This window comes from Lampetra planeri, chromosome 12 (genome assembly GCF_965212315.1).
Source record: "Lampetra planeri chromosome 12, kcLamPlan1.2.h2, whole genome shotgun sequence".
In the NCBI taxonomy this organism is placed as follows: Eukaryota; Metazoa; Chordata; class Hyperoartia; order Petromyzontiformes; family Petromyzontidae; genus Lampetra; species Lampetra planeri.
Window position 1 is genome coordinate 15,194,099 of NC_136118.1, and position 22,668 is coordinate 15,216,766.

General features: G+C 57.6%; 4 protein-coding genes across 5 annotated transcripts in view; 2 read left to right on the plus strand and 2 right to left on the minus strand.

The window, feature by feature from the left end:
* Nucleotides 1-2,051, minus strand: part of INPP5F (inositol polyphosphate-5-phosphatase F) — a 29,276-nt gene extending 27,225 nt beyond the window's left edge. Inside the window, exon 1 of the mRNA XM_078599660.1 lies at nt 1,882-2,051. Coding sequence (XP_078455786.1) covers nt 1,882-1,978 — 97 coding nt within the window. The 5' untranslated portion in view covers nt 1,979-2,051. The remainder of the gene's footprint in view (nt 1-1,881) is intronic.
* A 1,986-nt stretch (nt 2,052-4,037) lies between these two features.
* Nucleotides 4,038-6,532, plus strand: SDR39U1 (short chain dehydrogenase/reductase family 39U member 1). The gene has a single exon (XM_078599661.1). It carries the CDS (start codon nt 4,222-4,224, stop codon nt 5,125-5,127), a length of 906 nt encoding a protein of 301 aa, XP_078455787.1. The 5' UTR covers nt 4,038-4,221; the 3' UTR covers nt 5,128-6,532.
* Nucleotides 6,533-9,117: 2,585 nt separating this feature from the next.
* NRM (nurim) lies at nt 9,118-16,507 on the plus strand. The gene is made up of 4 exons (XM_078599664.1): nt 9,118-9,349; nt 14,056-14,261; nt 14,627-14,791; nt 15,226-16,507. The coding sequence occupies exons 1-4, from the start codon at nt 9,175-9,177 to the stop codon at nt 15,532-15,534; spliced, it is 855 nt and encodes a 284-aa protein (XP_078455790.1). The 5' UTR covers nt 9,118-9,174; the 3' UTR covers nt 15,535-16,507.
* An 895-nt stretch (nt 16,508-17,402) lies between these two features.
* LOC144721764 (BAG family molecular chaperone regulator 3-like) lies at nt 17,403-22,335 on the minus strand. 2 transcript variants are annotated; one of them, XM_078599663.1, is made up of 4 exons: nt 22,016-22,098; nt 21,247-21,411; nt 19,685-20,152; nt 17,403-19,342 (listed from the first exon to the last, which is right to left on the minus strand). In XM_078599663.1, the coding sequence occupies exons 3-4, from the start codon at nt 20,144-20,146 to the stop codon at nt 18,902-18,904; spliced, it is 903 nt and encodes a 300-aa protein (XP_078455789.1). In that variant the 5' UTR covers nt 20,147-20,152; nt 21,247-21,411; nt 22,016-22,098; the 3' UTR covers nt 17,403-18,901. The 2 variants fall into 2 exon arrangements, with proteins under 2 accessions (XP_078455789.1, XP_078455788.1); XM_078599662.1 differs by lacking the exon at nt 21,247-21,411 and having other exon boundaries at nt 22,016-22,335.
* Between the last annotated feature and the right edge of the window lie 333 nt (nt 22,336-22,668).

A 22,668-nucleotide genomic window follows, 5' to 3' on the forward strand; every position in this document is an offset into this window, starting at 1 on the left:
CGCTGCTCCTACGAAGTTGGAGACAGTCGCCCTCCAGCAACAACGGAGGCCGAAGGAGCGACGCTCACAACAACAAGCGGAGCGTCGGGCGGATGAAACGAAGCAAGTTGGCACAGTGGGGAGCACAGTTGGTGCATCAGCCACTGAGCCAATGGCACCTGGGTCTGTTACATTCACGTGGCCTCAAAGTGCACCAAGCATGGTACAAGCGCCGTGGTGATGATGTCACCCCCCGGCGGTTATTGTGTCTGTGGGTTTGTGTCGGTGTGGGTTTGTATCTCTGTGGCGAAGTGTCTCTGTGATGGAGTGTCTCTGTGGTGGAGTGTCTCTGTGGCGGAGTGTCTCTGTGGAGGAGTGTCTCTGTGGAGGAGTGTCTCTGTGATGGAGTGTCTCTGTGGCGGAGTGTCTCTGTGATGGAGTGTCTCTGTGGGGTGGTGTCTCTGTGGCGGAGTGTCTCTGTGGCGGAGTGTCTCTGTGGCGGAGTGTCTCTGTGGAGGAGTGTCTCTGTGATGAAGTGTCTCTGTGGCGGAGTGTCTCTGTGGAGGAGTGTCTTTGTGGCGGAGTGTCTCTCTGATGGAGTGTCTCTCTGATGGAGTGTCTCTGTGGCGGAGTGTCTCTGTGGTGGAGTGTATCTGTGGCGGAGTGTCTCTGTGATGGAGTGTCTCTGTGGCGGAGTGTCTCTGTGATGGAGTGTCTCTGTGGCGGAGTGTCTCTGTGATGGAGTGTCTCTGTGGCGGAGTGTCTCTGTGGAGGAGTGTCTTTGTGGCGGAGTGTCTCTCTGATGGAGTGTCTCTCTGATGGAGTGTCTCTCTGATGGAGTGTCTGTGGCGGAGTGTCTCTGTGGTGGAGTGTCTCTGTGGTGGAGTGTCTCTGTGGAGGAGTGTCTCTGTGGCGGAGTGTCTTTGTGATGGAGTGTCTCTGTGGCGGAGTGTCTCTGTGGCGGAGTGTCTCTGTGGCGGAGTGTCTCTGTGGCGGAGTGTCTCTGTGATGGAGTGTCTCTGTGGCGGAGTGTCTCTGTGGCGTAGTGTCTCTCTGATGGCGTGTCTCTCTGATGGAGTGTCTCTGTGGCAGAGTGTCTCTGTGGCGGAGTGTCTCTGTGGTGGAGTGTCTCTCTGGTGGAGTGTCTCTCTGGTGGAGTGTCTCTGTGGTGGAGTGTCTCTCTGATGGAGTGTCTCTGTGGTGGAGTGTCTCTGTGGCGGAGTGTCTCTGTGGCGGAGTGTCTCTGTGGCGGAGTGTCTCTGTGGTGGAGTGTCTCTCTGATGGAGTGTCTCTGTGATGGAGTGTCTCTGTGATGGAGTGTCTCTATGATGGAGTGTCTCTGTGGAGGAGTGTCTCTGTGGCGGAGTGTCTCTGTGATGGAGTGTCTCTGTGGCGGAGTGTCTCTCTGATGGAGTGTCTCTCTGATGGAGTGTCTCTGTGGCGGAGTGTCTCTGTGGTGGAGTGTCTCTCTGATGGAGTGTCTCTGTGGTGGAGTGTCTCTGTGATGGAGTGTCTCTGTGGAGGAGTGTCTCTGTGATGGAGTGTCTCTGTGGCGGAGTGTCTCTGTGATGGAGTGTCTCTGTGGCGGAGTGTCTCTGTGGCGGAGTGTCTCTGTGATGGAGTGTCTCTGTGGCGGAGTGTCTCTGTGGAGGAGTGTCTCTGTGGCGGAGTGTCTCTCTGATGGAGTGTCTCTCTGATGGAGTGTCTCTGTGGCAGAGTGTCTCTGTGGCGGAGTGTCTCTGTGGTGGAGTGTCTCTCTGGTGGAGTGTCTCTCTGGTGGAGTGTCTCTGTGGTGGAGTGTCTCTGTGATGGAGTGTCTCTGTGGAGGAGTGTCTCTGTGGCGGAGTGTCTCTGTGATGGAGTGTCTCTGTGGTGGAGTGTCTCTGTGGTGGATCACCTCACCGGGTCGCGCGCTCAGACGCCCGTTCACGCGGCTGCACCACAGGGCGCTCTCCTCCTGCTGGACGATGAAGTCCCCGTCCGACTGGAAGAGCTCCATGGCGCCTCGCCGGCCCCGCTGCGCCGAGTCCCGCCCGGCTCCGAACGCTCCCCGCTCCGTCGTGACGTCACCGCGTACGGCTACGTCGTGACGTCACCGCGTACGACTACGTCGTGACGTCACCGCGTAGCTCCGTGAACTCGCGTTCCCGCCTTGCGCCGCGGCCTCCCAGCCCGTGACGCCCGCCTGCAACATCGCGCGGCGCTACGCGATGACGTCAATTACACATGGGACGTCACCCGGTCTCGCGGTAATGAAAACAGCGCGATGACGTCATCAACAACATGAGCTCTAAGTGGCGGCATTCGTATAATGACGTCATGCCGTGTTTGTGGCGCTCAATTAAATGTCTTTTAAAATTAATTTCTATGGGAGGTACAACCGCAAACCGATATCTTGTATCGTTTATTTTTGTATGCGATCACCGATACTGATAAAGTCCAATCGTAAGACAGATACAGATACACGTGAACGCCAAAGGCGTCGAATGCCCCGCCCCTCATGGACACCTGTGAAGAAGCGCTTCCTAGCTTATCGGATTTCTTGTGAAGTCTCAATAAGACACGCGGAGAAGCCGCATGCAGAGAGAGCCCCACGCAGCGGGGCTGGCTGGCGACTCAATGAGCAGCAGGGGGCAGCGTCCACCACGCAGTGAACACCACCACCACCACCACGCAGTGACCACCACCACAACAACCACCACCACGCAGTGAACACAACCACCACCACGTAGTGAACACCACCGCCACCACCACCACCACCACGCCTCACAGTAAAGTAATCTTGTTCTCAGATAAACACAAATATACTTGTGAGAATCCATTGGTCAGCCGTGACACACTCAACAGTGAAGACCGTGCGTCTCAAGGGTTGGCTTTGAGATGTCCCTGATGACTGGTTGTGTTTGCTTTGTTAGATTACTTTCAGTTCCATGTTTTGCTCCTAAGACTGCAGTCACGGGGTTTTTTGTTTTCGACCGGTTCCCTATTTCTGTGCCTCGAAACGCGAACCGAGACTCGCTGCTGAGTACCGCGCCCTGTGTACCCGTGATTGCCACTTTAATCGGACCCCTTCCTACCGAAATCAAATCTCAATTTGTGTACGAAGGACCCCATTAACGGTGACCCCATTAACGGTGACCCCCTTGACGGTGATCCCATTGATGGTGATCCCATTGATGGTGACCCCATTAACGGTGACCCCCTTGACGGTGATCCCATTGATGGTGACCCCATTAACGGTGACCCCCTTGACGGTGATCCCATTGACGGTGACCCCATTGACGGTGACCCCATTGACGGTGATCCCATTGATGGTGACTCCATTAACGGTGACCCCCTTGACGGTGATCCCATTGACGGTGACCCCATTGACGGTGACCCCATTGATGGTGACCCCATTAACGGTGACCCCCTTGACGGTGACCCCATTGATGGTGACCCCATTAACGGTGACCCCCTCGACGGTGATCCCATTGACGGTGAACCCATTGACGGTGACCCCATTGATGGTGACCCCATTAACGGTGACCCCATTGACGGTGACCCCATTGACGTTGACCCCATTGACGGTGACCCCATTGATGGTGACCCCATTGACGGTGACCCCATTGACGGTGACCCCATTAACGGTGACCCCCTTGACGGTGATCCCATTGACGGTGACCCCATTGACGGTGACCCCATTGATGGTGACCCCATTAACGGTGACCCCTTTGACGGTGACCCCATTGATGGTGACCCCATTAACGGTGACCCCCTCGACGGTGATCCCATTGACGGTGAACCCATTGACGGTGACCCCATTGATGGTGACCCCATTAACAGTGACCCCATTGATGGTGACCCCATTGACGGTGACCGCATTGATGGTGACCCTAATTGACGGTGACCCCATTAACGGTGACCCCATTGACGGTGATCCCATTGACGGTGATCCCTTTGACCCCTTTGACGGTGACCCCATTAACGGTGACCCCCTTGACGGTGTCCGCCCTCGCCACCTCTATCGGCGCTCCGCTCGACCTTGCGATGAATGAATCGACGCGGGGATTTCGGCAGGAATGGATCCGCCCTCGACATTCACGATCCGGGGCCCCGTGAGGCGAGGCGGTGCCCGCGCCCCCCACGTTCCGGGGCGCGCGTTGTTGTTCAGCCCCACGTGGCACGCCGTCTCCTCCTCCACGGCGTCTCCTCCTCTACGACGTCTCCTCCCGTGCTCGCTCCGCGTCTCCCGCCCCAGCCATGAGGGTGGTCGTGGGAGGCGGCTCTGGCTTCGTGGGCTCTGCGCTGTGCCGCCTGCTCGGAAGCCGCGGCCACACCGTGACGCTGGTGTCGCGCTCGCCCGGTTCGGGGCGCGTCACCTGGGGGCAGCTCGAGGCGCGGGGGCTGCCGCCGTGCGACGCGGCGCTCAACCTGGCCGGGCTGCCCGCCCTCGGGGACCCGCTGCGCCGCTGGAGCCCCGAGCTGAGCGCCGAGCTGCGCGGCAGCCGCGTGGAGACGACGGCGGCGCTCGCCCGGGCCGTGTGGGCGGCGCGGCCGCGGCCTCGCACGTGGCTGCTCGTCACCGGCGTGGGCTACTACCGGCCGAGCCGCACCGCGCGCTACACCGAGGACAGCCCCGGCGGGGACTCGGACTTGTGGGCGCGGCTCGTGGCCGCGTGGGAGGCCGCGGCGAGGCTCCCCGAGAGCCCGGGCGGCCGGCAGGCGAGCCCCGTCCGACACGTGGTGGTGCGGCCTGGCGTGGTGCTGGGCAAGGGCGGCGGCATCGTGAGCCGCGTATTGTGGCCCTTCCGGCTGGGGCTGGGCGGCCCGATGGGGAGCGGCACGCAGCCCTTCCCGTGGGTCCACGTGGACGACCTGGCGGGCATCGTGGCGCACGCCCTGGAGACGCCCTCGGTGTGCGGGGTGCTCAACGCCGTGGCGCCCGGCGCCGTCACCAACGCCGACTTCGCGCGGGAGCTGGGCCGGGCCCTGGGCCGCCCGGCGCTGCTGCCGATGCCCTCCTGGCTCGTGAACGCGGCGCTGGGCCGCGAGCGGGGCCTCCTGCTGCTGCGGGGACAGCAAGTGAGCCCCCAGAGGACCCTGGAGAGCGGATACCGCTTCAAGTTCCCCGAGCTCGCCGCGGCGCTACAGGAGGTTGTGTCGTGAAGCCCGCGGCTCCCTCGCCTCGGCTGCCTTCTCCAGCACGCTCCGCCCTCGCTATGCTCACTACACGTGGACACCACGTGCACACCACATCTACACCACACACCACGTCTACTCCACACTCCACGTCTACACCACACTCTACGTCCACACCACACTCCACGTCCACACCACGTCTACACCACACACCACGTCTACACCACACACCACGTCTACACCACACACCACGTCTACACCACACACCACGTCCACACCACACACCACGTCCACACCACACACCACGTCTACTCCACGTCTACACCACACTCCACGTCCACACCACGTCTACACCACACACCACGTCTACACCACACACCACGTCCACACCACACACCACGTCCACACACCACGTCTACACCACACACCACGTCCACACCACACACCACGTCCACACCACACACCACGTCTACACCACACTCCACGTGGACACCACGTCTACACGTGGACATTTGCGTTGCGTATTCCTCCAGAAAAAATCGGGCCTCCGTGAGTCCTGCTTAAGTGTTTTCCTAGGCTGTAGAAGGGGTCCGTGTAAAAACAACAAGATCTCGTTCAACCCGCGTGGCTTCTGGACTGACGCGTCCCTTTGGTATTTATTGAAGCGTCAAGCTGCGTCTGTGTCTACCTTAAGTGTCATGCTTCTGGGTTGCCAGGTGTTAATGCATCCACCTACAATGTGCATAGCGCAGATGTCAAGGAACCGGGGTTGGTAACATTGCAAATCTGAAAGATTGCATTTTCTTGCTGTAAGGGACCCAAAGTTTGACCAATTATTTTCTTTCAACATCGCCATGACATGGTCTGCGTGGAGATTGTCTGTCTCTGGGTGGTGGTTGGCTCGGTGTAAACATTGGCGATAGAGGCATCCTACAACACAAACCTCGCCCTGCAGACCACTGGGATTCCGTGGCATCTGCGTCGGTTGTGCGATGTGTTGGGGACATGGCTACAATGACAGACGCCACACTGTGTGTGGCAGATGAGGCTGATGTTATACGCATTGTCACGTGTGCAGTTCATCGTAATGTGTGTGACAGACGACGGAATTTGGACGTGGATAAAAGTCTTTACTTACTGGGGTGTGGTTTGGTTTGATGGTGATAATTTAAATAGTTGGTAAAGGGTAATTGAAGCTATTGCACAACATCGATCGTGGTTTTGTGTTGTAGTCAAGTCGCTCGAGGACTGGGCAGTCGGGAAATCGTTCAGACCCCTCGGGTCTGATTCCAGTTGTGATGTGCGAGTCGTCAACCTCTTGGCTTGTGACTAGCAGAACAGTTCTAATGGATTTAAAGTTCGTGAACTGACCTGAAGGGTATAAAACTGCTGCACTGCTGTAAAATCTGTAAATAAATAGTTTTTGCATTAATTAGTTATATTTGTGTGGGGTTGGCCCGATAACCACCTTCAAAATTGATGACTGGCTCCTAAAATCGGTAGACGGTAATCGATTCCAATTAAGCGAGGAATTAATGCCCCGATTGGCACCCCCACGTACAGCAACTGCATGTCGCGGTAAATGTGCAGCTCTGCCATTGCTTCTTCACGGCACTTTGTGACATGTCCTTCCGCTCGAGGATATTCGGTCTGCACTGTCTGCACTGTGCTGGACGCCGTCTTGGGGGGGGGGGGGGCGGTGGGTGTCGCCACACTTGACCCCACCACACGGGATCGGCAGATTGTGGGGTGGATCTGAGAACCGTGTCCGATTGCTTCAACAACCGCGCACCTTGGGAGATGGAAGTGGCGTGTGCTGCGCCTTCACTGCTCGAGTTAAAACAAGTCAACTTACCACATCTGCTGCAGTGGAGGCTGCCCTCTGTCGAGACTTGCCACCGTGATGATTGTAGTAATATTGCCTCAAACATTTTGGTCGTCGTAAATCCGCCCAATCACGACCCAAGCTCAACAATGCGGTTACCGGTAAATGCACAAAAATGTGTAAACCATCCAACTTTTATAACCACGAATAGAATCTAGCACGGGCTCCATAGCCCCGTGTCGTTGGTTGGACGTTCCATCAACTTCACTTCGGTGAGCTGGAGGAGCGTTTCCCCCAGCTCGCGCGGTGGCTGATGAGCGGTGAGGGTGGACGCGCCTGACCAGGGCTCAACAACCACCACCACCACCACATTCACCACGACCACATTCACCACCACATTCACCACCACCACATTCACCACCACCACATTCACCACCACCACATTCACCACCACCACATTCACCACCACCACATTCACCACCACCACATTCACCACCACCACATTCACCACCACCACCACCACGCTCGTGGTTATTCTGCGTTGTGTAATACTGCAGTGTACACCCACAGCACCGGCTCAAGCGAGCCTGGCTCTGCTGATGAGACGGTGAATGACGAACCCGCCCAGAGTTTGTGTCGAGCCAATGCTGCTGGAGGAGGGGTGCGCACTTGGGAGGCCTCGCGACTGACGGGATGTGTCGAGGGGAGGGGAGGCGGCGGTGGTGTGGCGTCGGGGGGTGGTGTGGCAGAGGGGGGTGGTGTGGCAGGGCCCGTGGGGAGTTCCCGCAGGGGGCGAGGGAGGGGCCAGGGGGTGGGGGAGAGGGTGGGGCCAGGGGAGAGGGAGGGGTCAGGGGTGGGGCCAGGGCAGGGGGCGAGGGGAGGGGCCACGTGACGGCCCCGCCGTGATGCGGTTCCGGGTGAGCGAGGAGCGCGTGGTGGTGAGGGGTGGTGGTGGTGAGTGAGTGAGGGGTGGTGGTGGTAAGTGAGTGAGGGGTGGTGGTGGTGAGTGAGTGAGGGGTGGTGGTGGTGAGTGAGTGAGGGGTGGTGGTGGTGAGTGAGTGAGGGGTGGTGGTGGTGAGTGAGTGAGGGGTGGTGGTGGTGAGTGAGTGAGGGGTGGTGGTGGTGAGTGAGTGAGGGGTGGTGGTGAGTGAGTGAGGGGTGGTGGTGGTGAGTGAGTGAGGGGTGGTGGTGGTGAGTGAGTGAGGGGTGGTGGTGGTGAGTGAGTGAGGGGTGGTGGTGGTGAGTGAGTGAGGGGTGGTGGTGGTGAGTGAGTGAGGGGTGGTGGTGGTGAGTGAGTGAGGGGTGGTGGTGGTGAGGGGTGGTGGTGGTGAGGGGTGGTGGTGGTGAGGGGTGGTGGTGGTGAGGGGTGGTGAGGGGTGGTGGTGGTGAGTGAGTGAGGGGTGGTGGTGGTGAGTGAGTGAGGGGTGGTGGTGGTGAGTGAGTGAGGGGTGGTGGTGGTGAGTGAGTGAGGGGTGGTGGTGGTGAGTGAGTGAGGGGTGGTGGTGGTGAGTGAGTGAGGAGTGGTGGTGGTGAGTGAGTGAGTGAGGGGTGGTGGTGGTGAGTGAGTGAGGGGTGGTGGTGGTGAGTGAGTGAGGGGTGGTGGTGGTGAGTGAGTGAGGGGTGGTGGTGGTGAGTGAGTGAGGGGTGGTGGTGGTGAGTGAGTGAGGGGTGGTGGTGGTGAGTGAGTGAGGGGTGGTGGTGGTGAGTGAGTGAGGGGTGGTGGTGGTGAGTGAGTGAGGGGTGGTGGTGGTGAGTGAGTGAGGAGTGGTGGTGGTGAGTGAGTGAGGGGTGGTGGTGGTGAGTGAGTGAGGGGTGGTGGTGGTGAGGGGTGGTGGTGGTGAGGGGTGGTGGTGGTGAGGGGTGGTGGTGGTGAGGGGTGGTGAGGGGTGGTGGTGGTGAGTGAGTGAGGGGTGGTGGTGGTGAGTGAGTGAGGGGTGGTGGTGGTGAGTGAGTGAGGGGTGGTGGTGGTGAGTGAGTGAGGGGTGGTGGTGGTGAGTGAGTGAGGGGTGGTGGTGGTGAGTGAGTGAGGGGTGGTGGTGGTGAGTGAGTGAGGGGTGGTGGTGGTGAGTGGGTGAGGGGTGGTGGTGGTGAGGGGTGGTGGTGGTGAGGGGTGGTGGTGGTGGTGAGGGGTGGTGGTGGTGGTGAGGGGTGGTGGTGGTGGTGAGGGGTGGTGGTGGTGGTGAGGGGTGGTGGTGGTGGTGAGGGGTGGTGGTGGTGGTGAGGGGTGGTGGTGGTGGTGAGGGGTGGTGATGGCGCCGTGGAATGCCGCCGCCGCGCTGCCGCTGTTCGTGGCCGCGGGCTCCGCGTCGCTGCTTCTGGGACTCGCGGCGTGCGGGAGCCTCGCGCAGTTCCTCTACGCGGGGCCCCCCAACATCAACAACAACAACAACATCATCAACAACAACATCAACAACCCCAGCGCGGGTGAGAGGAGTGGGGGGTGGTTGCCCTGGTCCATTTTGGTGACTCTGTGTGGTGAGTGGAGGGTTGCGGTGGTGGTGAGTTTCTTTACTTGCTGTGTGCTGGTAAGTGGTTCGTTTCTGTGGTGTGCGTGGAGTGGTGAGTTGCTGTGGTGTGTGCTGGTGAGTAGCTGTGGTGTGTGTATGGTGTGTGTGGTGTGTGTATGGTGAGTGTGTGGTGACTGGTGTGTGTGTGTGGTGAGTGGTGTGTGTGTGGTGAATTGTTGTGGTGTGTGTGGTGAGTGGTGTGTTGCTCTGGTGTGTGTGTGTGGTGAGTGGTGTGTGTGTGGTGAGTGGTGTGTGGTGAGTTGCTCTGGTGTGTGTGTGGTGTGTGTGTGTGGTGAGTGTGTGGTGAGTGGTGTGTTGCTCTGGTGTGTGTGTGGTGAGTGGTGTGTGTGTGGTGTGAGTAGCTCTGGTGTGTGTGTGGTGTGTGTGTGGTGAGTGGTGTGTGTGTGGTGATGGCCACGTGGAATGTTCGAACGCTCACTGCGGAGGAGAGGCTGCCACTCCTCTGTCGGGAGCTGGACCGGTACCGCCTGGATCTCTGTGGCATTCAGGAGGTCCGGTGGACCGGTTCTGGCTCCTGCCACCATGAGGGGTGGACAGTCCTCTACTCGGGGCAGGAGACTGCCAAACAACAGGGTGTGGCTCTTCTTCTGAACAAAAGAATGAAGGGGGCGTGGGAGCGTGGCGGTGAGGTGTGGGAAGCTGTAAGCCCCAGGATACTTTGGGCTCGCCTTCCCATCAACCAGAGGCGAGGAGTGGTGGTCGTGGTTACTTACGCCCCCACCGAAGACGAACATCCGTGGAGGGATGCAGGCAAAGCCGATGAGTCAGACGCTTTCTATGACCTACTGTCACAGGTGCTGGCTAAAGTGGCCACTCGGGACAGAGTCATCTTGTTGGGTGACTTCAATGCCCGAGTTGGTCATGATGCTGGCACCTGGTCTGGAGTGATTGGAAGGCATGGGCCAGATCAGCTCAATAACAACGGTAGGAGGCTGCTAGATTTCTGTGCAGCCCATGGGCTTGTAATTACCAACACGCTCTTCCGGCATCGGCGCATCCACACAACATCATGGATGCATGCCGGGTCCAAGCAAGAACATCTGCTGGACTACGTAGTGACGGACCAGCGGATGCGAGCCCATGTCCTTGACACCAGGACCTACCGTGGAGCTGATCTGCCCTCTGACCATCGACTAGTCATCTGTAAGATGCGCCTGCCATTCTTCCACTCCGGTGGTGGGTGTACACCCAGGATCCCATTCCAACCAAAAGTGGCCTGGTCTAAGTTAGCTGATGAAAGTTGCAAGCGAGAATTTCATCATCGCTTGCAGCTGGGGTTGGCATCGTCCCCCACTCCACCTGATGTCGAGGGTAAATGGGCGAGGTTTAAGACTGTGACTCATGCAGCTGCAATGGCTGCTTTGGGTACGCGGTCCAGACCTCCCCGGGAACCCTGGCTGACGGAGGAGGTGTTCAGGTTAATTGAGAAAAAGCGACAGGCCCACTCTCATCGCCTACAGCATCCCACGTCAGAGAATGAGGAGGTTTACCGCAGCCTTCGCTCGGAGGTTCGGAGAGCCGTAAGGCGCTGTAAGGATGGGTGGTGGTCGCGGGTTGCTGAGGAGATGGAGTCTGCCTCAGTGGCCCGCGATCACAAATCACTATTTAACTCCATCAAAAAAGTAACCTGCAGCGCCACACCTATTACCATCATTAGAGGAAAAAACGGTGATCCAATCTCCGACCCCCAGGAACAGGTTTGCAGATTTGCTGAGCATTTCTGTGAGGTCCTGGGGGAGGGAAAATCTCTCAGCCAGGAAAACATCATGGCACAAAGTGGGGATAACCCTGCTGAGGCTGCGGTGCCTCAAATATTGGAAGAGGTCACCCCCTGTGAGTGGCTGGCTGAGGTACCGGCTGTTGAGGAAGTACTGAGGGCGATCCGGAGTCTGAGACCAGGGAAGGCACCGGGCAGAGATGATCTCCCAGGCGAAATGCTGAGGGAGGGTGGCGTTTGTGCACAGACTGCCCTATATGACATCATAACAACAGTCTGGACCACTGGACGGGTTCCGCAGGACTGGAAGGATGCCCTGGTGGTCCCCCTCTTTAAGAAGGGGGACCGCACAGACTGTAACAACTACAGGGGCATCTCACTCCTCAGTGTGCCGGGTAAGGTCCTGGCAAGGATTATTCAACATCGCCTTGCTAGGCATGCTGAGGAGAGGCTTGCGGAGCCCCAATGTGGTTTCAGGAAAGGGCGGTCCTGCACAGATGCCATATTTTCTGTCCGTCTGCTACAGCAGAGGTGTAGGGAATTCCAAAAAGACCTACATCTCTGCTTTATTGACCTGGTCAAGGCCTATGATACCATCAGTAGGACTGGGCTCTGGGTTGTTCTTCGTGCTTTCGGAGTCCCTGACCCTCTGCTCACGATCATTAAGGACCTTCATGATGGTGAGCGGGCCCGGGTAAAACTACGTGGCCGGGAGTCGGAGCCTTTCCCTGTACACCTTGGGGTGCGACAGGGATGTCCTCTGGCTCCCACATTATTTAACATCTATTTCGACTGCGTAGTTCGTGAAGCCTTCAATAGCTGTACCGGGGGAATTACCATTTGGTACAGATATAATGGGAGGCTGATCGACGCCCGGGTGCGATCAAGGGATGGCTCCCTATTGGTCAACCACGTTATGTATGCCGATGATTTGGTAATAGCTGCTCATTCAGAAGAGGAGTTGGAGACGCTGCTGCTGAGGCTGGAGCGTGCCACTAAGAGGTGGGGCCTTACCATCAGCCCCACCAAAACTAAGCACCTGCCTGGGTATTTTGTACCATCGGACACTCCACCCCCACAACTCCCAATTGGTGATGGGGCAGTTGTGGAGAGAGTGGAGAGTTTCCCATACCTGGGCAGTGTGCTTATGACCGGCTCCAGTTTATCAGCAGAGGTCTCACTCCGAATCAGTCGAGCGGCAATATCTTTTCATCGGTTGCGTAACGCTGTGTGGAAGCTACCTGGTCTGTCGCTCCGCACGAAGCTTCAGGTCTTCTCGGCCACGGTCATTCCCTCCCTTCTCTACGCTTGCGAAACGTGGACCCCCCTAGTGGAGCATCTTCGCCGGTTGGAAACATTTAGGCTGGCCTGCCTACGATCCATCCTGGGTTTAACCAGGCTGGATTGTGTGAGGAGCTCACAAGTCCTTGAAAGATCTGGGCAAAGTCCCATCAGTGAGCTCCTCCGGCAGGCAAGGCTGCGTTGGCTGGGTCATGTAGCCCGCATGCCCAGCCACCGCATGCCTAAACAGCTTTTGTTCGGCCGGATCGAGGGGGCTAAACGGGCGCGGCACGGGCTAGAGAAGAGATGGAGTGATGTGGTACAGGAGGACGTGGAGCTGAGTGGACTTGCCGATGACTGGTACCAGCGGTGTCAAGATCGGCCTCAGTGGAGGAGGCTCGTGAAGGACGCTACTGGGCAGTTGGAGGCAGTCGCCCTCCAACAACAACGGAGGGCGGAGGAGCGACGCTCACAACAACGAGCGGAGCGACGGGTGGCTAAAGCACAGCAAGTTGGTACAGTAGGGGGCACAGGTGGTGCATCAGCCAGTCATCTCGGTCATCTCGGTCAGTCGACCCGTGGCACCTGGGTCTGCCCCGTGACCTCCTGCCAGCGGGCGTTCGACACTTCACGTGGCCTCAAGGTGCACATGGCCTGGCACAAGCGTCGTGGTGACGTCACCGCCACTTAGTGGCGAATGGCGGTTGTTGTTGTGTGTGTGGTGAGTTGCTGTGGTGAGTGGTGTGTGTGTGGTGAGTAGCTGTGGTGTGTGTGGTGAGTGGTGTGTGGTGAGTAGCTGTGGTGTGTGTGGTGAGTGGTGTGTGGTGAGTAGCAGTGGTGAGTTGCTACGCTGCGTTCTGGTGTCTTGCTTGACTGGCTGCCGCAAGCCGCAGCGGAGCCCCGGGGGCAGCACCACGTGGGCAGCACCACGTGGGTGTCTGAGCTGCGATGCAAGTTGGGGGCGATGTCGGCTCGGCCACCGCAGCACTTGGCAGCTGTGGGCACTGCTGCTGGACACGGGGTTCTCCTTTGGGCTTCCAAAATCAAAGTGGACCTCAGTGGTTACGAATAGTGCAGCAGACCCAGCAGCCAGCCGCAAGAGAATGTGGAGTGAGCTGAGGGATGTTTGTGCTGAGCAATTTGTGTTAACACAGCAGTCTGTGAGGAAGAGATGGGGAGCTGCGACGTTGATGGGTTTTTAATGGACTTCACGAACTGCTATAACTAAGAAACTTGAGAAAGGTTTTGGCATTTAAATACAGGTGTACGCAGAACACGAGATAAGGTTGTGAATGTTCTTCATCCAACATGTGTCATTATCGTCAAGAGCAGGTCGAGGTGGGTGTCAGGGACGCGTGCGCAATGAAGGGGCGCCGAGAAGCCGGCGCGGAGCCGGAGGACGGGAGCGAGCGGCGACTTGCGGCTCGCGTGTGGCGGTGTCGGTGTGGAGCGTCTCTCTCTCTGTGTGCCGTGTCGGTGTGGAGCGTCTCTCTCTCTGTGCCGTGTCGGTGTGGAGCGTCTCTCTCTCTGTGCCGTGTCGGTGTGGAGCGTCTCTATCTGTGCCGTGTTGGTGTGGAGCGTTTATTTTTCTCTGTGTGCCGCAGACGGCGACGTGGACGCCCTGCGCTGGCGAGATGTTCGCTGGGGGCTCGACTCGCTCTGGCCTCTGCTCTTCGACCTGGGCCTCGCCGTCTCCTTTCTGCTGCTGCACCGCGCCATGGCGTCACCGTGGGCCCAGCGCGTCCTCGCGGCCACCTGCGGCGTGTGCCGGCGCGCCGTGCACGTCATCTGCACGGCCGTCACGGTGCAGGTGAAGCCAGAAGCTGGGTGACAGCACCGCCACTAATACACAGTGGTAACACCGTCACTCGCTGACAGCACCGCCACTCATACCTCACGGCTGCCTCTCGTACTCCCACGCTGTCTATCCCTGATTTAATCGTGAGACTTCCAATATGTACGGCCTGCAGGTGGCCAGTGCATTACAGTACAGCGAGCGGATTGCTAACCCTCCTGCACATCTTTAGTGCGGAGCCGTTTCCTCTCCTGTAAGATAACGAGGGTTGTGGTCATACATCGGCGGCAGGACCCTCCGGGAGTGGTTGCGAGCGCGAGGCGAGCGTGGCCGTGCGTGGCCATGCGTGCGTGTGTGCGTCTCCGACCGTGCCCCCGCAGCTGCTCATCCACCTGTGGGAGCCGGGGAGGGCCCTGCCCCCGCTGTGGAGCGTGCGCGGCGAGCTGGCGCACAGCACGTGCTTCCTGGTGCACGTGCTCAGCTGGCTCGTAATGCTGAGCATCGCCATCATCTTCGACTTCCCCGAGCTGATGGGAATCAAGCAGGTGCCCGCCTCGCCACGCACACCAGTGCCTGGCGCAGTAACAATCCCCGCTCGCAGTCACAGCCAGCACACAGCCAGCACACGTGGCAACACAACACCTACACACACGCTCCCCTATGCACGTAGAGCCACACCCTGGACACATACCATACACACACACGCGTACCCTGCACAAATACGATATACATGCACACCCGGCACGCACTCACCCGGCACGTACACACACCCTGGACACAAGTTATAAAATATGCCGGTGATACATTGCTCACAGTTCAGACGTTGCTCAAATCAGCAGCTGTGTACAAAACCTTCAATTGGTGAATGGGGATTTGAGAGGCTGCGTTTTACCGGGCCCAGACACTGCGAGTGACGGTGTCGGCGCTAATCGAGTCCACGTGCGCATGGCTGCGCCTCCTCTCCCGGCGCTGCCCGCAGATGTACTATGAGGTGATGGGGCTGGGCGAGCCAATGCTGCTCAAGTCTCGGCGCGCCCAGCGCCTCTACGGGCACATGCGCGTGCCCGTGTTCGTGGAGGCGCTGCTCGTGCTGTGGGTGGTGCCGCGCATGAGCGCCGAGCGGGCGCTGCTCTCGCTCCTCGCGTCCGCGTACCTGGCCACCGTGCACCGCCTGGACGGCTGTGACTACGAGTACCTGCGCGGGCAGCTCGCCAGGAAGTTCGAGGTGTTCCGTCACGAGGAGCGGCGCCTGGGCCGACTCGGGGACGGAGAGGGAGACTCCGGCTGACAGTACCTCCTCCCACCCTCGCGCTCACCTACGCAGCCCCCCCCCCCGCCTCATTTATCCACAGCCCTCCGCATTCACCCGCACAGGCCCCGCACTCCTCGCTCGCGACACGGGCTCTACCATCACACCGGCGTCTCCACGCAGCTCCGCCGCCTCCACTGCCAGCGTCTGCACGAGTGTCTCCCCCAAAACAACCTCAAAGTAGCAACCTCCGGCTCATGTGAACATTGAGGGGGTGCTCATCTCTTCACAGCATGGAGCCATTGGTGGAAATATCACATTCTTATGACTCCAGGAACAAGTATATCCACAGAACACCCACTGTTGACTTCCCAACTCATTTTATCGACTCGAAATCTGATTGCGAGCCGCTCTGCCTACCACTGAGCCACCCAGGGAATCACAGGAGTATGAGGCGATTAGTGGCCTTGGGCCCCAGGCTTTGAGTGGAGAATGATTGCAGATGAGTGGAGAGGGAGCGCTGTGTGCCGGCCCCAAAGCAGCCTGGCCATTCAGCGCTGCGCTTGCGGTTTTAAACTGGTGTGTGGGGTGGGTGCAATGTGTGGGCCCATGTGCTCCGTGCAGCAGCTGCATGTTCAAGTGTTAGCGATGATTTCCAGAGTTAGAATTCTGCGTTATCAGAAATAACTGGTGTCGGTTTTGTATTTTGGTATAAACGTCCAACACTAATAAGTGTGTTGGCGTGGGTTGCGTATTTAATATGCATGTGTCAATGCTATTTACACAATGGGGAGCAATGAGCTGGAGTTCAGAGAAGGGACGTTTGCTATTGAACGAGGGGACGAGGCGGCTTGCATGGGGAGGAATCGAGTGGTCACCGATGGCTTTTGTGGCTCTGATATTTTGTTACATGTATCTATAGTCGGCAGCTTTTTAACTAATTAATTAATTTTAATGTAGCACTCTTTTACATGTCATAACTGCAAATTTTATATAAACTTTGAGTTTGCAATTCTTGGTACGCATACTGTTTTCAATTACGCGCAATTTTCAGTTTAAAAACACGACTGCACAGTTTGCCACGAGTTAACTGCACAGTTAACTGCAGAGTTAACTCGTGCCAATGTCGCAATGTTCCTCGTCTCTCTCAGGTTCCCGCGCCCACCGCGTCCTTTCCTCTCACCTCTTCGCTGCCAAATCCTTCTTGTCGCTCACCGTTTTGGCACAGCCCGCTGCGTCACCTCGCCCACCCGCCTTGCATTCTCACCCTTGCGGCGCGGTTGCCATCGGAGGCTGCCGTCCGATCTCTGCCCCATCTAACGCTTTCAAGAAGTGGTTCGTGGAAGTTATGTCGAAGCTGTGGGACATCCTGGATCTACGTAACTCTTCGGAAACAAACGAGAGACCTCTTCCCGATGAGAGAGCGATGCATAACGCGGCTGAAGAAGTCATCAACTTGGAAGTGAAGGGGCAGGAACCGATGTTGTCGTCAGACGGTAGTGCAGCAACATGCATTATGATGCACCAAGCTTGGACGTCTCTCCTCCACTGCCTTCACTCGGCCACACTTACGGGCATGGTCAAGTGTGGTAAAATAACCGACAACGTGTGGGGAGGCCCTCATCCTGCAGTGGATTACAAAGAGGTCTGTAGATGCATATTAGAGCTCAGCATTTACAAGTCAAGTCCAGAATCCAGATGGAATTCTACCTCGAAGCAGCGTGGTATCGTGGGATTCGTGGAATTGACTGCAGCTTCTAGGATAGCAGTCGCACTCATCCCCGCAGCACTGCGAGGATCAGAATCTCCCCAAACGAGTCTCGTGAGCCAGGGGATCCCCCCTGTGTGTAGAGAACAACATTGTCACCATCCTCACGTTAAGCATGGACTGTGAAACAAGCCGAGTGTAGAATAGTACAGACTAAAGCTTTATTGGAAAAGAAATAGTTAAAATGATTTTGAACTGCTAATTTGTCAAAGTAAGGCAATGTGCATATATCTAAAGAGGAACACAATGTTGCATAAACACAAAAAGATAGAGGGGTATTCAACAGAAGTACAATGCCACAACAGCGTTTGCGAATGCCCCCAGCTCCACATTCCGTCGTGACCACAGCTGCCGAGGATTCAGATCCTAACAGTTCAGAACAGCGCAAAATTTAACAGGAATTGTACAAAGACATATGACCCATCTGCAATCCCACGCAACTCCAAACTACGTCAGCCGTGTGCATCTACAAGGTAACCGTACGATCGTGTGAATTTAGAGCGGGGGAAAGAGCCCACGGGTACGCCTTAGACCCCACCATCAGCACGGCCCAAACTTGTCACTCGCGAACGCGACGGAAATTCTCACAGCCAGTGACTTGCCCAGTTTCTCCAAAGATCCAAAATATTGGCTGCACGAATGTACTTACCAAATAAAGGTGACACCCTTGAATATCGTGGGTTCATTGTTCACGATTTCCACTTATCACGGGCAACCTCTGCACCAATTTAGCTATCGTGGGGGTTCGTTTTGGCATTTTGCGGGTACACTATACCCAGAAGTACTGTGTCATTGGCTGATAGTGTGGTGCGGGGCAGGCGAGGGATGCGAGGCAGTCAGTAGCACCTCAACTTTTGCCGCCCAACCATCTCGTGGAGAAACAAAGATGAAGACCCCTGATATAGCCTATTAACAGACTTGGGGCAAGTGCTGTTTGCGAGCACCTATGAAGGCCGGCACGCCACACGAGGGTGTGGGTGGCCAGAACCACGACCAGCCGCCTTTGTCTCCCCAGTGGAAATATGTACACACCACATCAGGTACTAATTTCAGGCTGAGTCGACCTCGGGGAGGCCCAGAACCCATTCAGATAATCGTCATTGGTGTTGGGCGTGTCCGAGAATCGAATTCGGGTCGCTGGATTCGTAGCACAGCTCGCAAACCATAGCACTACCACTCCCCACTCACGGACAAACACACACACACCCGCTGTGGATCATCATCGGTAAGTACAGTATTCAGTATTTATACTACTACTACAAGGAATGTTTTTTAAATTTAGTTTTTACGTGTTATTTCAATTACTTAGTTTTTAGTTAACTGGGCATAAAGTACAGTTTTCATTTCAATTGTGATGCGTCTATTTTTGGTTGCCGTGTACCTAACTCCATTATTTAGGTAAGGCTTAAGTATTGAATATCGCGGTTTCGGCTTTTGCGGAACTTTACAAGAATGTAACCTCCGTGATATTCAAAAGTCTCCTGTATATTTTGAAGTAATTGGGGTAAAATTTTCATGCTTTCGATAACTTATTTGGGATTATGTTATTGAACTAAATCACCGGCATGGCGAGTGCATGCTATGACCAGTGGCCACCGCGTACACGCACCCCTCACCATGCGCGTGCAAAACGGGCCGTCAGCCCTCGAAGATCTGGGCCTTGAGCTCCAGGTGCTCCAGGATGGCCTGGACCTCACGGATGGCCTGCTTGCGAGCCTGCCGCACTTCCTCATGCCCGCCCGTGTCCACCGTGTCCAGCTTGAGCACCTCCTTGGTCAGCATCTCCTCAAGTACCAGGTAGGCCTTGTCCGAGCGCCGGCCCTCGAAGGCGCGCACCTCAACCTCCAGGCTGCGCACCACCGCCATGATGGAATTCACCTCGCGCACGCCGGGCAGCGCCTCGGCACGCTGCTGGGCCGCGCGCTGCCGAGCGTCGGGCGGGATGAGCACGGGCTGGGCGCTACGCGAGGGCCCACTCCATGTCGCCGGGGCGACAGCGGCGCCCCCGTCATCGGGCCGGCGGATGTGCCGGGCCGCTCGGTGTAGCTCGGAGCCCTCGCCGACTCCATTCCTGCCGGGCTGCGGACGGCACAAGGCAACTGAACCTCCGGGCTAAGACAGCCTGCGGATCCATGTGAAACCGCGGTGAGCTGTTCGTCACGGTGGATCTTCGCCAGGAAAAATCTCAAGGCGGCTCCACCGACCGTGCACCACCATGACGTCACCTTACAGATTCTTTTAGAAAATAAACCCGCGACAATTCGTGACGCTGCACGATGGTACGCTATTACACAATTGCCGTAAGCTGGAGGCGACCTTTTAAAAAAGGTGACAACTTAGCGCAGCCCGAACCTCCGTCGAACTTGACGTTACCGTGGCATAAAGGAGGGCGCTAACCGACCGGCGCGAACGCGCACTCACCACGTGGCACGCCTGGGCCTGGGCAGCTCCTGCTACCTGCGAAGAAGGGGCGACATGCGGCCGAGGGACATGCGAGGTGGCGTGTGCGTGCGACAAAGACTGCTGCGCCCCGGGCTGGGTGGTGTAGGGCGCCGCACTGTGGGGATAAGGGTGGTAGGGAGACGGCTGAGCCGGTGCGAGGTGCGGGGTTGGGCCCACGCCGGGCACGGGCGCAGGCTGGGGACCCGCGTGGTAACCCATGGAGTACGGCGGTTGGTTCGCGTGGTTCGTGGCGTTTTGTCCGTGGGCCGCGGGGCCGGCGGGGTAGGGGGCCGTGTGCTGTGCGTGGACCACGGGGCCGGCGGGGTAGGGGGTGGAGTTGTGGTTAAGAGGCGGCTGGTGGAAGGCCGCTTGGTGTTGCGGGTATGAAACTCCGTTGTAGAAGGCTCCCTGTTGCCCAGCGAGGCTGTGATTGTCTACCATGGGAACCTGAAATGAAGCAAACAGAAACAGAGAATGTATTACAACTCGGACTAAATATTGTATTTGTGATTAGCATCATTCATGCAAATTGCATCTCAAAAAGGTTGTAGAATTTGCACAGCACTTGGCGGCACCGCGGCCTGACCATGGTCCAATGTAAAAACACGTGATAAAAAAGGGAATTTTAACCATATATATTACATCATCAAATATTACAACAATTTACGATGTTCTTGATTTGAATATCCTTGTTTCTTGTATGAACGTAAGGTGCAGGGCACTGTCTCCGTGCTCATGGATTGGAGTGACCGCATGGTGAATTCGGTGCCATCGGCACGACTCGGTGCCCACGAAGTAACCTTGCTCTTCCGAGGCCTGTGGGCTTCCTCAACCAATGCCTCCCAGCAATATTTACTTTGGACTGGGTTTAACTGCCAAGTTTCATCAGTAACGTGTGGCCTGTTAAGCACTGCTGCTGGGTTGCCTGGTGTTAGCGACAAAACCTTTCCACAAGCACCGCTTAATAATAATGTACATTTAATTGTAGGGCGCATTCCTCCAATATCTTAAGGCGCCTAGTGAGTGTTTCTCCTGGAAGTGACAACTAACGCGTGTATTTCATGTCCCATATACCCCATTAAAAGTTAACAAGCATTGAGGCAGTGTTCATCTCCTGTTTACAACCCTGCACAAGTGGTGGAACGATTGACGCTATTCATAGCAACACCACCATGACTGCCTGTGCACCGATACGAGGGGGAGCGTAACAGGCGTTATGATGGGTTGTGGAGTCGTGCGAGTGTAATGAGGGCAGTGGAAATACTGCAGAGGACATCAACAACGCGCGCCATGCCTGTGCCTAATCATCCTTCGGCGGAGCTCCGCTGTTGTTTTAAGTTTGCGCTATAAACGCGCACGCCCCGTCGAAGTAAACGACCCTCGGTGGCCTCAGTCCCTCCAGTGCCATTGAGGCTCCTCCACGTGCCTCCACGTGCCGTGGAGGAGCCTCAATTAGCCGAGGGCAGCTTGCGCTGAAAATGAATTCTCTAAGCCGAGCTGAGCCGCCAGGCGGCCGGCTCCGGTGGCGACCGCGTCCCGACCTCCTCGTCCTCCTCGCCGCGAGCGCCTCCAGAACCCGCGCCTCCTGTTCGGAGTGGGGGGGTCCCTTGCCCCGAGCAGTGGCAGCAATCCGGGCATCGTCATCAGAGCTATCGTCGGCTGGGGTTCTGCCGCTGCGCCTGGGCACCTCCTCCACCACCACCACGCTGCCGGTGGCACCAAACCCAGCGACTCGCACACACAGGGGGGGCACGTGCCGCCAGCAGCAGCAGCAGCAGCGAACAATCACATTCAGTCGCCTCCACCCAGAATGGCCTCGTGTCGTCCTGGGGCCACAACACCACAGCCACCCCCATGCGTGGGACGTGGGCGCGGAACGGAAGTTCAAATCCTTGGATGCCTCCCCCCACCCCGCTCGCCGCATCTGTCAATGGGTGCCTTTTGACCATACTTCACCACCCGTGGCCAGTGTGGCTTGGCGAGAAGTGGGAGGGCAGGACGGGTTCGGATATCTCTCGCCACGGACATCGGCCGTGACTCAACCACTGCGCCCCCCCTCCTCTCGTCCCGTGACGTTGCCGTCGAGGCTCCCCACGGGCACCGCGCTGCTCCCCTCGGCGGCGCCCAGGGGCGGCAAGGCCGGGCCCGCAGGAGGGCCGAGTGGCTTCGTCTTCAACGGGAATCGTCAGTGGCTACAGCCGCCGGCTCGCCTGGCTCCCGAGTGCTGGTGAGTGCGCATCTCGTCGTGTCCGCCGTGTGGTGGTTGTACCCGCGCGAGTGATGTGGTGGTGTGGTGGTGGTGGTCGTTACCCGGGGGTCGCTCCACGTGGTGGACTGCTCGTTGTGGTTGATGAAGTATGGCCACCCCGAGGTGGGCTCCATCTTCATCTCCCATCCCGGCGGCAGCGGCGCCTGATGCTGCATCCCCGTCTCCCCCTCCTCCTCCTCTCTCCCTCTCCCCTGGCCCTCACCCCGTCTACCCCTCTCCCCCTCTCCCCGTGCCTCTCCTCTCCCCTCTCCCCTGCCCCTCACCCCGTGCCTCTCCCCGTCTCCCCGTGCCTCTCCCCGTGCCGCTCGCCTCGTCTCCCGGTGTCTCCCCTCGTCTCACGCCGCTTCCTGGTCGCCGTGACGTCACGCGGCGGGACTTTCTTGATGACGTCACGCCCCGCGTGTCGTCACGTGGGTGGACACCGCTTGTGACGCGTTGTTTGCAGTCGCATGGCCGCTGCTACCTCGTGACGTCATGTCAAGGTGCCGGAGTGTTCGGAAATCAACGGTGGTGATCCTGTGCAGAGACGCGCCCTCGTCATAGGAATGTGGAATTTCCACCCGTGAAGGACTGTAAAGTTTAACTTGAATAATCACAGAACTCCTCTGCGGTGATATTGGGGGACGACCCACATCTCAGATCCAATTTGTGGGGTTATCCGCGACTTTTTTTGCTGCTGACTCCGTGGCAAGAG

Bases quoted from the DNA above. Each gene is read 5' to 3' on its own strand.
- SDR39U1 (XM_078599661.1), top strand. From the start codon at position 4,222: ATGAGGGTGGTCGTGGGAGGCGGCTCTGGCTTCGTGGGCTCTGCGCTG.
- NRM (XM_078599664.1), top strand. From the start codon at position 9,175: ATGGCGCCGTGGAATGCCGCCGCCGCGCTGCCGCTGTTCGTGGCCGCG. The intron at 14,262-14,626 runs GTGAAGCCAGAA...GTGCCCCCGCAG, and splicing joins GCACGGCCGTCACGGTGCAG to CTGCTCATCCACCTGTGGGA. The intron at 14,792-15,225 runs GTGCCCGCCTCG...CGCTGCCCGCAG, and splicing joins AGCTGATGGGAATCAAGCAG to ATGTACTATGAGGTGATGGG.
- LOC144721764 (XM_078599662.1), bottom strand. From the start codon at position 22,129: ATGCAGCATCAGGCGCCGCTGCCGCCGGGATGGGAGATGAAGATGGAG. The intron at 20,153-22,015 runs GTAACGACCACC...GCTTCATTTCAG, and splicing joins CCACGTGGAGCGACCCCCGG to GTTCCCATGGTAGACAATCA. The intron at 19,343-19,684 runs GTGAGTGCGCGT...TGCCGTCCGCAG, and splicing joins AGGCCCAGGCGTGCCACGTG to CCCGGCAGGAATGGAGTCGG.